Here is a 14,427-nt window from a genome sequence, read left to right on the forward strand (position 1 = left end):
GTAGGGGTAGTAGTTTTTATGATATTCACATATGAATATAAATTTGGCAAATGAAAATTTGTCCGAATAACTATAAATCAATATATTTTAGCGAATTTCATGTAAACTATTACTCCGACGAAGATAAACATCATAAAATACTTTATAGCTCAGTAAACTAGCTTTAATTTGAGTGCTGATAGACATCTGTACGTCAAATGGTTTTTGAGATATAAATTTTTCAAAATAAAATCACTAACTACTGATCTTTCAGTACGTCCCATACTGTTTGAAATGTTGCTTTTTAAAAAGCTATATCTCGAAAACTATTTAATCTAAATAACTCTATTAGGGCTCATATTTTAGTAAATTTACTATTCTTTAAATGACGTTCTCTTAGGTTTTCTTGTATTGTTCCTACTTTTTAAGATACACAGCTCCGAATGAAAGATTAGTTTTTTTATATATATTTGAAACACCCGCCATTTTTATTCCTCCTACCTATACTTGGCAGACTCATCAATTTTGACTATTAATTATACATAGCTTTCAGTAAAGTAATCATAAATTGGGGTGAGATAACTGTCTTTTTTCTCCTCTTGAGCTCTTGTACTATCATGCTGTACGCCTTAAATAGTATTCCAATTTGTCTAAAGGAGCCAGCTTTATTCGCCAATTTGATTCCGAGAATACGAATCCAGCATATCAACACTACTATCAACATACTATCAAACCATATCTGCGATCGCAATTTCACATTCGTCTCACATTAATACGTTTCGAAGGCTTCGAATTCCCCGATGCAACGTCCAATTTCCTTTATTATTCCTGTAGCAACAAGATTGCGAAAAGGGTAATAGAAGAAGGCAATACGTTTGTAATTATAAGTAAGCATGTGTGTAGTAAGGTATAAATCAAACATTGTGTAAGACAAGATGACTTATTATATGATCCCAAAGTTCCCAATTGAATAATTATCAGCTGAGTTCTCTAATGTGTTCGGCTGCGGTTCGAGATTCCTCTGAAATTGTAGCGAAGCTTTCTACAGCATCAAGGTAGCCCAGGCAATCTGTCTTAAAATCAGGTCGCCGATCTTTCATCACGACATTAAGAATGACCGATCTTCCTCATGTAATTTATTTATTCGATATTATCCTCTTGTTTAATCTTTTGAGGGTGAGCTACGGCAAGGCTATGCGTCTGAGAAGAAAAATAAAAAAGTGTCTCATTTCATATCTGTGTTTCGGAGATAAAAGAAACCACATAAAATTTCTTGACGTTTACATTAGTTGTTTACCTCCGAATAATTTTTAAAATATAAAATGATCTAGTATTTTTTAGAGTATATAATGTCCCTCAAAATTGGGCACAATTTTTTTTATAACACGTCCCACTACCACGTGTTCTCAATATTTAGATTCGCTATAATTACAGAATAGAAGAGAATATAATACAAATGTGTCTTATTTCCATATTTCATATTATATTATGGAAATACACAATACAGGAATGTAATACCGTCTGCCATCAAGATTTTCTATGCCTTACCGAACCCGAATCGTATCTATTTATTCATTATAATTAAACTCTGTTATTTAAAAAAACTATTCAAAGCACATTTCACATAAAAAATGAACTTATTAACCATTTAAAATATCGATTAAATTTTTTTCTGTCAATATCCATTCACCTAAATATATTTTTCTATATGACATTAATACAAAACGCCTGCCTATTAAAATAAGCACATTTCGTTCTCCTTACTATCACGCGTAGCACGTGTAAATATTATGTTCTTCAACTAAGGTTTTACGTTTTAAATTAAAAGTTCATCTCTAGTCTTAAACACTGAATTAATTCAATAAGGCTAGATTCAATAATTTTTAGGCCTAGAAAATCTTTTATACACCAAATGATACTCAGCGCATATAACAGGTATTATTAATGGTTTTTTAAAAATAATTATTTTTAATTCTGATCTTTTCAAAAATTCAAAATCCCAATCGAGTGTACCGCCTAAACCATCAGCTAGTCTTATCAAATCTTCGAACCAGCTTATTATTATTGCTGTTTATCCTTTCTAATTTCTTTGTAAATATAGATTATCCAAAATAAATTCACCAAGTACTAATTTTTCAGTAAATTGTTTATGAAATGTTACTTTTAAAAAAATATATATCTACGGAAATATTGAACGTAAATAGCACTTTTGAGGTTTCATATTTTAGCTTATCTATTTTAATTTAAAAGATGTTCTATAAGGTTTTCAGTGTTGTAAAATTAATTAATTTTTTTAAATCCTTTGAAACAGCTGCCATTTTTTATTCCCTCAATAAAAATCATCAATTATGACTACTAACTATACATAGTTCTCATTAAACTAATCAGAAATTGGGACGAATTAACAGATCTTTTTCTGCTCTTGTGTTCTTGGAATATATGACAAATTAATTAATTTTACATCAAATTAATTTTTTTAAACTCTTTAAAACAGCTGCCATTTTTTATTTCCTCTAACTATACTGAGCAAACTCATCAATTTTGACTACTAACTATACATAGTTTTCGTTAAACTAATCAGAAATTGAAGCGAATTACAGACTTTTTTCTCCTCTTGGACTTAATGAATTAAATTAATTAATTTTACTTAAAATTAATTTTTCGAATTCTTTGAAACAGCTGACATTTTTTATTTCCTCTAACTGCACTTGGCAGACTCATCAATTTTTACAACTAACTAAATATAATTTTCATTAAATTAATTAGAAATTGGGGTGAAATAACAGATTTTTTTTCTCCTCTTGGGCTCTTGGACTTTATAGCAAGTGAAAGTTGTGTGATAGGAGTATCATATTTTTTTTTTTTCCAGAACTAATAATATATAATTTAAACCCAAGCTTACGGACATACTAAGAGTAAATACAAAATTATTAAATTAGTATCAACTATCAAAAGTGGCGTAACATACAGTATTTGTTGACATGGTTAGAAAGTTATGATCGGAAGCACAGGTACAACATAAAAATAGTAGTGTAATAACCAAAAATACTTGTAAACGAAACACTCTTAGCGAAATGACCAGGACTATATGGTAAGTTAACAGAATTATTTTACATAAGTAAACAGATAAAGATCCACCACTTACAACTTCACGAGAGATTAGAAAGATAACTCCGTCATACTAGAAATGACCAGGACACTTTTTCTCAATATCTGTAAATGACTGAAAAAGCTGAGTGAGGGATCTCATTGACTTACTAGAAACTGTAACTGGATACTACTCTTTTTCGTGTCGTTCATTCCTTATTTGTGGTATCTAAGATTTTAGCAAAACGATCTTTAGTTGTCAGTATTATTTGGAGTTGTCAATAAACAAATTTAGTTAAAAAAAGTATAAAAATTACATCTTCATTCGAATATTTATAGTAACATTTCCAGAGAATGGGGGGGGGGGGGAGGATATGAGAGAGATAAATATGAACGAATATATGAAAAGTTAGCAAAAATCTTCGGAATTTAAATAATATGTATGTATGTAGGAATCATGGGTATATTTATATTTTTATTATTCACCTATTATCTATTATTATGATGTATTATCTTCTAACTGTCAGAATTCTAAGGTGTTATTTTATGATTCATGACATAGTTTTAAACAAAACATAAAAATTGTAATAGAAGAAGATAGTTGACCGAATGAAGTCGATTATAGGCAGATAGTCCGGGTGGCGGTCAATAAAGGTATCAAAATAGTAAAACAAAACTATTTATTGTTAATCAACGTTTTACCCCACTTTGCAGGGCTTCGTCAAGGTTAAATGAAAAACAAGCTACAAACATTGTAAGAATAGACAAAACATTAAAATAAATATACAAAGAAAATTATTTTATTTTCGTATTTTCTAATACGTAGTAATATATATGTAATACATAGTTTTCTTTAACTATTTTGATACCTTTATTGACACTACCGGGACTATCTTCCTACAATAAAAATTATAAGTTGGTTTTTAATTACAGCACAGCTAATTTTTCTCTAATACAAATATTTTAAATTGATTATTTATGTTTCTTATATTATTAAGTTTTTAAAGTATATATATAAAATAAATAAATAAAAATGTAGAATATCAACGGTGTTTATTTAGATAATCAGAAATAATTACGTACCTAACTAAAATATCTTTTCAACCATTTAATCTACACGGAATCTAAAAGAGATATATTTTGACCTGTTGTGGGTAACATGCTAAAATACTACGTTTTTGGTTCTAATTGTGCAATTGGAAAACCTGATTTCCTGATTTAGAGAACTTTTGATTGGTATCAATATAATTTTCCGGAAGATACCTTGTGTTTATTCTCAACACTACATTAAAAAGTATTGGTAAAGTATTGGTAAAAGTAAAATAAAAGTATTGGTAATCTCAGATTCGTTGAGCTCTCTAAAAAGTTTGAGAAACATGTACACCGAACATCCACTCATCATAAGAATTCAATCTTTCCTTCTAAAATTATCACAGCAAGGTAAATCCACTATTTTCATATGGGCTCCAAGCCACATTGGCATTGTTGGTAACGAGTTTGCAGACAAAGCTGCCAGAGAGGCACTCGCGCTCCCTGGCCGAGGGACGGCCGTTCTTACCCCATCAGAACTCAGTACACCCCTTAAACTACAAATATTAGAAAAATGGCAGGCCAAGTGGGATGAAAGCTCTCCCAGTAAATTAAAAGAAATAAAACGATCAGTAAAACCATGGTCGACATCCTACCGCAACAGCCGCAGGGAGGAGGTTGCTCTGGCCCGCTTGAGAATAGGTCATTCTCTCCTCACGCACTCTCACCTGATCAGAAAACTGCCACCTCCAACGTGCAAATATTGTCAGTCCATTCTTACGATTAGACATATTTTCGAAGAGTGTACTCACTATTTGCCAACAATAAACAGGATAGGACTGACCCCAAATTTATCCGAAACTCTCGCAGATGAGGAAGCTAAAATTGCACGAGTGTTTGAATTTTTAAAAGCACATCGCCTTCTTTATAAATTATAACTCCTCTTCGATTTTATGTGTTTTTATTTATTTTTTTTTTATTTTTTTTTTTTTTTTACTTTTATCATCCCATAGGCGTTGATGACCAGAGGGTTTTACGCCTTTAAGCAAAAAATCAACAACAACAAGTATTGGTAAAAAACTTTACCAACCGCTACAAACCAGGAAGGGTTAGGTAGGGGTTTTAGAACTTTGTAAGTACTGTTTTTGTGAGCGATTGTGCAAAGAGGTTGATTTATTGTTCAAGATCACGTTCTCAAGACAGTCTTCTAATATATACCCTGGCTTATAAAATGAATCATTATTGAGGTATGGATTATGCTAATTTTTATGACAACTTTAATAAAGACATTATAATTAGTGGTGTCTTTTGCACCCCATAAAACCCCTCCCCATAATCAATTGTTAAACAAAACAAAAATGTAACTAATATATTTACCATGTAAGGACCTCAAGGCCGATCTGGAATTAAATAAAAATATATTAACGTTTCTGTAATAATTAATATGAATAAAGAGTTGAAGTCGAAGTGGAGCTTTAGTTGCGATGTACATTATAACAAACTATTAAAGGAAGAAATTTTAAAACATGTGCTTACTGAGAAAACAAAAATAAAAAATTTTAATTAGCTTTTGAGACATTAAATTACACATTATTGCTCAGAAAATGTGAGGACATCCATTATACTGTAAAATTACACCTATTATCAATTAGAATAGCTTCTGCAGAAATTCCAAAACTTGGAATCCGTTTTTAGTCCATTCATGAGGACTTAACAGTTCTGTAATTCTAAAACGAGTAGAAAAATGTATACATTTTCGAAGTAAATAGCTATACAACACGTGTGCAAACGTTTCCTGTTGTTATAATAAATACGATTTTAATCATAATATTTATTATAACAACAGGAAGTATCAAGAAAATATTAATTCACTTTTTTTTTTTTTTTTTGGTTTTTTAATACTACCTAGGAGCTATCGATTGTTAAACTTAATAATTCTCACGATGCTTTAAATTTTCTTGACATTCAAGCTGAAAATGTTTCAAGACGAAACACGCACCAGCATTCTTACATGACAAGGTTAAGCCTCAGGATATTTTCCTGAATAAATAAAATATAAGAATGTATATACGCTAACCTTCACTCAGTTTCGAAAACTGGGTTAATTGTCATTCCATTCAAAACATCCTCAATTTGACAGTGCTAATTTTGCATTCGTTGTTAGGTTGTGTTTCAAGGAGAGTGGCAATCCCTCAGGTGACTGGAGATCGGGATGTCGTAAATGGAAATATGTTACCAATATGCCAATGTACCGTCACTCCAAGGTACTTATTAACATCTCAATGCTAAATCATTTGTCACTCCGCAAACTCCGCGTATTTAAATAACGCTTAATTTGACGCTAAATTCAAATCGACCGTAAGAAATTGAAGTAGCTGACATACTGATTGATATATTATTTGAAGTAAGCTTATTAAAATAATTATTCAAGTTTAGAACTATTTAAAACTATAATCCATCTAAAATGTTTCGACAGCGAAAGTTAAATTATAGGATAAACTCAATCCAAACCTTATTATTATCCTTAAATGAAAACAAGTAACCGCTCATTAAAGGCTAAAATGTCATAATTAAAACAAAATCAAGGAACATTTATCATGTGCATATATATTTTTTAATTGCAAAATTATTTATTTTACATCAACTCAATTCATATACTAACATTCAACCCTCAATGTAAGGAGCTCAAAACTTAAAAAAACGGGGAGAAAAGAATTGAGACTTCTTTAACACTAACTCAATTAACATACTAAAAATTTAATTGAAATTTAGTCTTACTTTTAAGAGATAGCTCTGCTAGGAAACAACCACACATACTCAATTTCAAAACATTTTATCTGAAGGGAGGGCAGTCTCCAAATTAATTATTAAATTTACTATTACCATTATGGTTTTGTCTTCGTTCTTCAACAATTATAATAAAATTAAAGTTTTTAATTTTAATAATAATAATTATTATTAAACCGACATATTTTTAACTTATAATTAACATGTGTTCTATCATTAGACAGAACACTGAATTCAAATGTTACCCTTTCATTGCAAAACATTAAATATGGTCAGGATAATACGCATTGTTTATAATTGTTTTAATTTTAAAAAAATAATTTTTTAAATTAAATATTAACAAATTAATCAAATGTTTTAAAAGCTATAATTAATACATGTTAGATCATTAGATGAAACACTGAATTCAAATGCTACTAAATCATTTTCTAACATTAAATATAGTTAGTATAAGATTCACATGCATTGATATCACATAAAATATTCCACATTGTCTATAATTGTTTTAAATCATATTTCAGATTGAAAAACAATATTTCAACAATGCATTGCATGAAAGATGATGACCACATAATAAAACGGAAATAGGTTTTCTTTCAAATATCCCCTTACAAAAAATGTAACAGCGCTTATTTTTTATCAACAGAAATTACGGTAAAAAAAAAAAAAAAAGAGCGGATGAATATTTAACCTCTGCCTTTTGAGTATTGAAATTCAAAATTACAAAACAATAATTGGTTTTCATTATTATTTTTTTTTCACAATAGTGTTGGCCCATTACTCCATGTCATTCTGTAGTCCAGTACCCTTGCAAGGATTATTTGAGGTAAAGAAGATAGCTTCGATGGAGAAAGTAGAGCTGTCCATAATTTACCTCGTCTTTAATTCACAAAGAATATGTATATTTATTTAAATGAAAAATTAATACAATTGAAATCGAAACAGCGAATTCAATCCAGTCATGCAAGTAGGATTTACCCTACTAATGTTTACGTTTATGTAGATGAGGCATTAAATATGAAATTCAAAAAGGTTAAATGTTTTCTTTAGTCTGCAAAAAAGTTGAAAACATCACCAGTAAAATTATAAGATAAACCCAATCCAAACCTTATTATTATCTTAAATGAAAACAAGTAACCGCTCTTTAAAGGCTAAAATATCATAATTAAAACCAACAAATATCAAGGCAATTAAAAAAATACAAAGGCAACGTCAATTCAATCCATACACAAACATTCAACCCTTAGTTAGAGGAGCACAAAACCTTAAAAACGGCGAGATTAAAAAACGTTTTTTATTTCAAAAGTTCAAATTGAAAATTTTAAATAAATTAGCTTAAATCTATTTAAAATCTGGTAAATTTCTTAATATTGCCGAAGCAATGTCTCATGATACTCTGGCAGAAAAAATGATCATCAATGCTACAAATATTCTCCAGTAACAATATTTAATATTACATGGATAATTTAAACGAAAATTTAAAAAGTTCAAGTATTAAAGTAGCGCGGAAAGTTGTGGCGTTTATTACAGAACTCTTGAGTTCCAAATTTTTATTTTTTGAGTTAAAGAATATTGTGATAGTATTAAACATACTTTTTAAAGTATAGCATGTTAATCGATCCATCATCTTATCTAGGTTGGACTGATCAAATCATTTGTGTATGTTAGGTTAGGTTATGTTTACATCTTATATTTTTATTGCGTTACATCTCGCCTTCTTTAATAGGAACCAGAGAAACAGGAAACTGAATCCTTTGAGTACATACCGGTATGTGGACGAGACTTCCGTTACCGGTCTGCTGGGTGCCGTAGGAGTACACGGGCACTACCGGAAGGGATCCGTTCTTGAGGACGATGGGTCCCTTGGGGCCATCGATGGTGGCGTCGTAGTCCCCAGGCCCGGTGGGGAGGTCGTCATCGTAGTCGAGGACCGCGTGTAGCGTCGTTCGGCCAGAAGGGGCACCCGCCGTCACCCTGGTGTAGAGGTAGCCCGGGACCCCGCTCGCCGGGGGCGCGAGGCTGAAGTTCTGCACCGACATCACCTTCACCACTGTACCTCCAAGCAAGCTCTACCCCGTTCTTACGTAAGGCCAGTCCCCTCTCCGGCCTCTTGGTACTGGCGGGGGCTGCGGCTGGGTCTCTAGATCTAGAGTCTTTCTAAATTGTTGATTTTTATTATAAACAAACATAATGAGCTAAAAAAACAAGTAAGATTATCACAGGAGACCTAATTTCACGAAAAAATAGAAAGATCCAAGTTTAAATTTAGCTCTTTTATAAGTGACATTGTTCAGAACTACCACAAAGCATGGATAAAGGTAAAGGAACGAAGGATGAATCTATAAATTGTCTTCAGGCGCTGTGAAAAAATGTGGGGCGTTATCCAAGAAAGCGACAATTTGATGTCTATGAGGTTTTTTTAAGCTACACAACAATTTTTCGACTTCAAAAAATATTTTTATTGTAGAATCTGACTTATTCTTTTTTTTTTTTCAATTAATTAGGTAATTTAAAATAAAAACATCGTTCTAACTGGGTGGAGTAAGTATAAAATAATAAGGAGAGTAAATTAAACAAGTTAACATAAGACGTTAACAACCGACCCAATGATGTTCTACAAGCTACATAGGCAGGCGGATCTTACAAAAGCGAATGTTCGTTCTAAAAAAAAAAACTTTATTGGGCCCCCTTTATTTTGAACATAGATTTATATTTGGCATTTGATAAAATTTGAACAAGAAGTCAATATAAGTGGTAAGTACCCTTTCGATAACAATACAATAGAAATTATTAAGTTTATTTACAACTAATAAATTTGTAATTTAAAATTACTTTTGAATATTCACATTACGAATACTTCAATCGAAGAAAAATACATTTTAACTTCTGCAAAAACAAAACAACATTTCACTTAAATAAATACATTTTTTTATCTATTCTAGTCTCAAAACATATATTTTTTTTTTTTTAAATAAAAAATATTTATTACAATCACAGAATTGTTGTGATAAATTTTAACGAAGAAGGTTGACTGTGAACATTTTACTAATTAGGGTAATTTGTGGACTGATAGTAATAGGACCTGGGCCGAATAGCCTGCATGAAGTTGTTTTTAAAATTATTTGGTTCTAAAATTCTATTAAGATTGTCCTTGAGGATGGCCGAATTAGCCGAAACGTCTTATAAATAAATAAAAAATAGAGACTAAAAGGGATAATTTTTTTAATTTATTTAAACAATATCAACCAGTCTCAAGAAATTGTTAAGATTATAAATAACAATATTTCAGTTTATACGTAGTCAGCAATGGTTATGCGTGCTTGAGCGCGTGCAGTTGAATGCAGTTAATTTTTGTCCAACTCTGTTTTATCCGATGGGAGAACAATGGAAAGATTTGCAGATTTGATTTCTATAGAAAAATGGATGTCTTTATATTTAGAATGAGAAGTTTTGTAAGCTTTAATAAAAATAGGAGAGAATATCAAAAACTACTGAAAATCATCAAATATGTGAGAGTAGCTCTCATTAATACAAGCATTTCTTTAAAAAAAAACACAAATCAAGGGCAGTTTTTATTTCTTGTGCTAATTATTCGGTAAATTTAGATGAAAATTCGGCACTGAAACTTGCGATACTTAAATTAAATATTTTATGTTTATGTATGATTTTGACAATTTTTTGTTTGGGTCAGTCACTCGAAAATTTGAAATAATAAAAAAAGTTAAACATTAACGATGAATTTATAGTTTGGGGCCACCCTCCCCTTTCATGAGTGTATTTCACGTCACCCAAACCCCTGCAACCCCCTTCTCGCACTGGCCATACGGAACGCGCAATATCATATTGTCCAGGATGTATAAGCTATAACACTAAGTTTCGCCCATATGAGAAGAGGCTGATATTAGTAGGATATCGCGTTCTGTGTAATAGCTTTCCACCAAGTTAAGAAAAATACGAATACATCTACATTCTCTCTACAAAGGCCAGTAGCTCCCTACTGGTGCTAATCACCAGTCAATTCCTAGAAGAGGGAGAATCCCCCTATAGCGGGGGCATTAACTAAGAATCCAAACCAACTTAAAGCCCCGTCTCTCTTAATTCAAGTGGACTGCGAATCAGATAGCTATGTATCACAAGCTGTGGGAAAAATGGTTGTATAACTTGACAAAGGTTAAAATGTAACTAGCGTTCGAAATTTCTGAGAAAGACACACTCATCTGAGTGGATTCCGAAGCTTTCCCTGGACCATACGAATTCCTTAAACTCTTCAACCTGAATTGAAGATCGCAGCAAAAACAAGGTTTTTTTAATTAACTTGAAAAATGACCGCGGACAGTAGCAACAATGTGAGGTATTACAGCAATATATACACATATACATATACAGCAAATAAGCAGAGGCAAATCATTAAAGGAGATTATCAAAAACAGAAATAGTCCCATAAACTGGGCTGCAGGAGGAAAATATTTTCAATTTCACTTACCTACATACAGACATAACTTCAACACGAATTCACCAATCTACACAAAACTTGGGGACGTAGGTAGGTTAAGTAAGTGAAAGTTGAGTGATGCTCGCACAGCACCTCATTTTTTATTAATTTATTTCAGTTAGAGCCAAGAGACATACACAGGACGTTGGGTAAGTAAATTAACAAACCAAATTTGAGTTAAATATGAGAATAATAAACATAAAGAAAAAAAAAATAAAAGACAAAATGACAACAATGAACCGAAAGTGAATTGAAAATTTTGAAAAATACTAAAATGTTAAACTAATGGTTAATTACTAAGGCATAAAATAAAAATAAGAAATATATATAACAACTGAAATAAATACATACGTCAGATTGTGAGCTGAATAATTTCATTACTTTAGAGAGATTCATAGGAAATATCACATCATTCACATAATTCGGTTCATTCGTTGTCAAAGGATGGTATATATTTCTATAAATATTTTCTCACATTGAAATGAAATTTGGACAAATTAAAATGCTAAGAACTAAATGTAGTATGCTGGTGGAAAATTTAAGTATGGGTGGTTTAGAATATAAATTCTAAAAAAAAAAGTATCAGGTACCCTTCTTGTCAAATGAATATAATAAAAGTTATTATATAGCTTATAAATCAAATATGTAAACTTATTTCGGATTCTACCCCCAATCATAAGTTAAATTATAAACAAATTTAAATAAAGTACTCGATGGACAATAACAGTCAAATAGATTGATGAAATAAAAAAATGTTCATAGGCACAATGCCAAAGAATGAATAGGTATGACCGAGAAATTGAATATTATTATTAGTTCTACTATTTAGCATTCTATCGGAATACAGTAATCCAGTTACACAAGACAATGGGGAATGAGGAAGTTGAAATAAAAAAAAAATAACAGAAAAAACAACATAGAAATCAATATAGAAAATAAAGAATTAAGATTAGAGTATCATAATAAGCAAATTAATTCTAATATTTAGAATAAGGTTACATTCCTATTAAAATACAAAGATTTTTTTTCTTTTTAATTAAATGAATCAACAGTTTATGTAATCAAGGCCCAGGCATAAATCGTCAATTTCTAAGCTCAGTACAGAATCGTTTAAAATTGCTTCGTGGAAGAAAAATATTTTACCAAGCTGCCAAATTCTTTATGATTGGATTTTAATTAAAGTTTTTGAAGAGGGAACGCATACAGTTTAAGAATTATTTGATACTTGATAGACCATTGTAAAAAAGTTTAAACAAATAAGTTGTAAATTTAAAGTTGTAAAAAAAATAAGAACGTAAAGAATTAGGAAAATATTAAGTTGTAATATTCATATAGATGATTGGAAGAGTGAGGCAACGAGGATACTCGAAGTAAGTGCTGATGGAACCACTTAAACTGAGATGGACCAATGTGTTCCTGCTAATGCGAGGAACATACTGAAACTTATGAATTGGATAGGGGACTGCAAGAGACTGAACGAACAGGTAGGGGAATAACTGGAGATTCGACGAAGGATGTCTGAGCCGCTATAATAATAATAATAATATTCATACATCAAAGAATTATAACATACCTGCTTTATAAGCCAATAAATGAAAATATTATTAAGTTATGAAATTGTTCACTTGTTTGCACTAACCCAACGCCCACTCAAACAGGCTTTTAATATCATTAATATAAGTTATTTAAGCTTTAATTTTACAAGAAGGATTCAAGCACTTGAGCAAACTAGAGGACGTTCGATCATATCTGCTACAGATCTCACCCATAAATTATTTTTGAGATTAAGATTACATTTGCCCTTGCTCATGTAATGCAAAGTAACAAAGGATCTGATTATCAATGAGGTTGAAATTCGACCAAGAGTTTTTATAAAAACTGAAGGCTTTGAGTAATTCAAAAACGAAAAAAAAAAAAAATGTTACTATTGCATTGTAGGTCTCATATACCAATTTCTCTGATAAAGACGTATACCTACGAGTGAAACGTTGGGAATAAAAAATAAATTTTACAATTTTAATTTTCTTCATTCTGTACCGACGAAGAACTTCTTATAACTACGGTCGACTGTTTCCACAAATTAAAAGTTAAATGAGTGGGAAAAACTGTGGTGTTGCACCATGCTCATATAATAAATTGATCCCCACGCAATTTCCAGGCAATATACTTATAAATCGGAACATTAAAAAATGTAATCAAGAGTATTATTTTTATACTCTACTTTTAATTAATAATTCAAATTACAACATATAATATAAACATAAAGCTTTGCTTGATTAGTGCCACACATGATAAAAAAAAATTCTATTTTGCATTTGACGGATTCTATAGATTGCGCCGTAGATCGGTCTAAAGTATTATCATTGGTATGGATTTCAAAATAAAACCAAAATTTATATTTTTTTCAGATGTGGAACTACTCAAAGCAGCAATAATTAACTTTACATTAATACCTCAACTTTTAGAAACAATTATATATTTTTATTTATAAAACCAAAATTAAATAAAACAAAGCTTAAGCTGTCCGAGACGGCACCATCATACCAGAATAAATAAATACCCCTTTAGCCACTCCACAAAAAAAAAAAACATTTAAAAGGGCGTACTGGGATTAAAACCTTGGTGGATTCCGGACATTTTACCACCAAAGACGGTAATAAATGGATACTTTTTATTGCTGAAGCTAGTCGGAAAAAAAGAGCCCAAGATTGTCAAATATTCTTTTGGATTAGGAATTTCTGAAGACCGTGACATTATGAAATATATTTTCTTTTAGAGCATCTGCAGCCATAGCTTATGGGAATGCCATCACAGTAATATTTTTTGAAAAAAAAAAAAAAATGGACCACATAAAGAAACATCCACAAAAAAACTAAATGACATAGTAAGCAAATGGAGAAAAATGGATTTAAGGTTAAATACCAATAAAAAAGTCTCAAATTAAACCATATATGTATTAATCACTTAAGCTAAGAAATATTACATATTTTTATGGTTTCGTAGTCGGTTTATAGCAGGTATAAACTCAGTGGATGAAGGTTTTCGTGACAGGA

The 14,427-nt window shown here is 30.8% G+C and overlaps 1 protein-coding gene across 1 annotated transcript in view; it reads right to left on the reverse strand.

Moving 5' to 3' along the window:
- spz3 (Spaetzle domain-containing protein 3) overlaps positions 1 to 8,947 on the reverse strand; it is a 115,272-nt gene extending 106,325 nt beyond the window's left edge. Inside the window, exon 1 of the mRNA XM_014430633.3 lies at positions 8,649 to 8,947. Coding sequence (XP_014286119.1) covers positions 8,649 to 8,921 — 273 coding nt within the window. The 5' untranslated portion in view covers positions 8,922 to 8,947. The remainder of the gene's footprint in view (positions 1 to 8,648) is intronic.
- Positions 8,948 to 14,427: the final 5,480 nt, after the last annotated feature.

This window comes from Halyomorpha halys, unplaced genomic scaffold, assembly GCF_000696795.3.
Source record: "Halyomorpha halys isolate HHAL.00 unplaced genomic scaffold, Hhal_1.1 Scaffold901.1, whole genome shotgun sequence".
In the NCBI taxonomy this organism is placed as follows: Eukaryota; Metazoa; Arthropoda; class Insecta; order Hemiptera; family Pentatomidae; genus Halyomorpha; species Halyomorpha halys.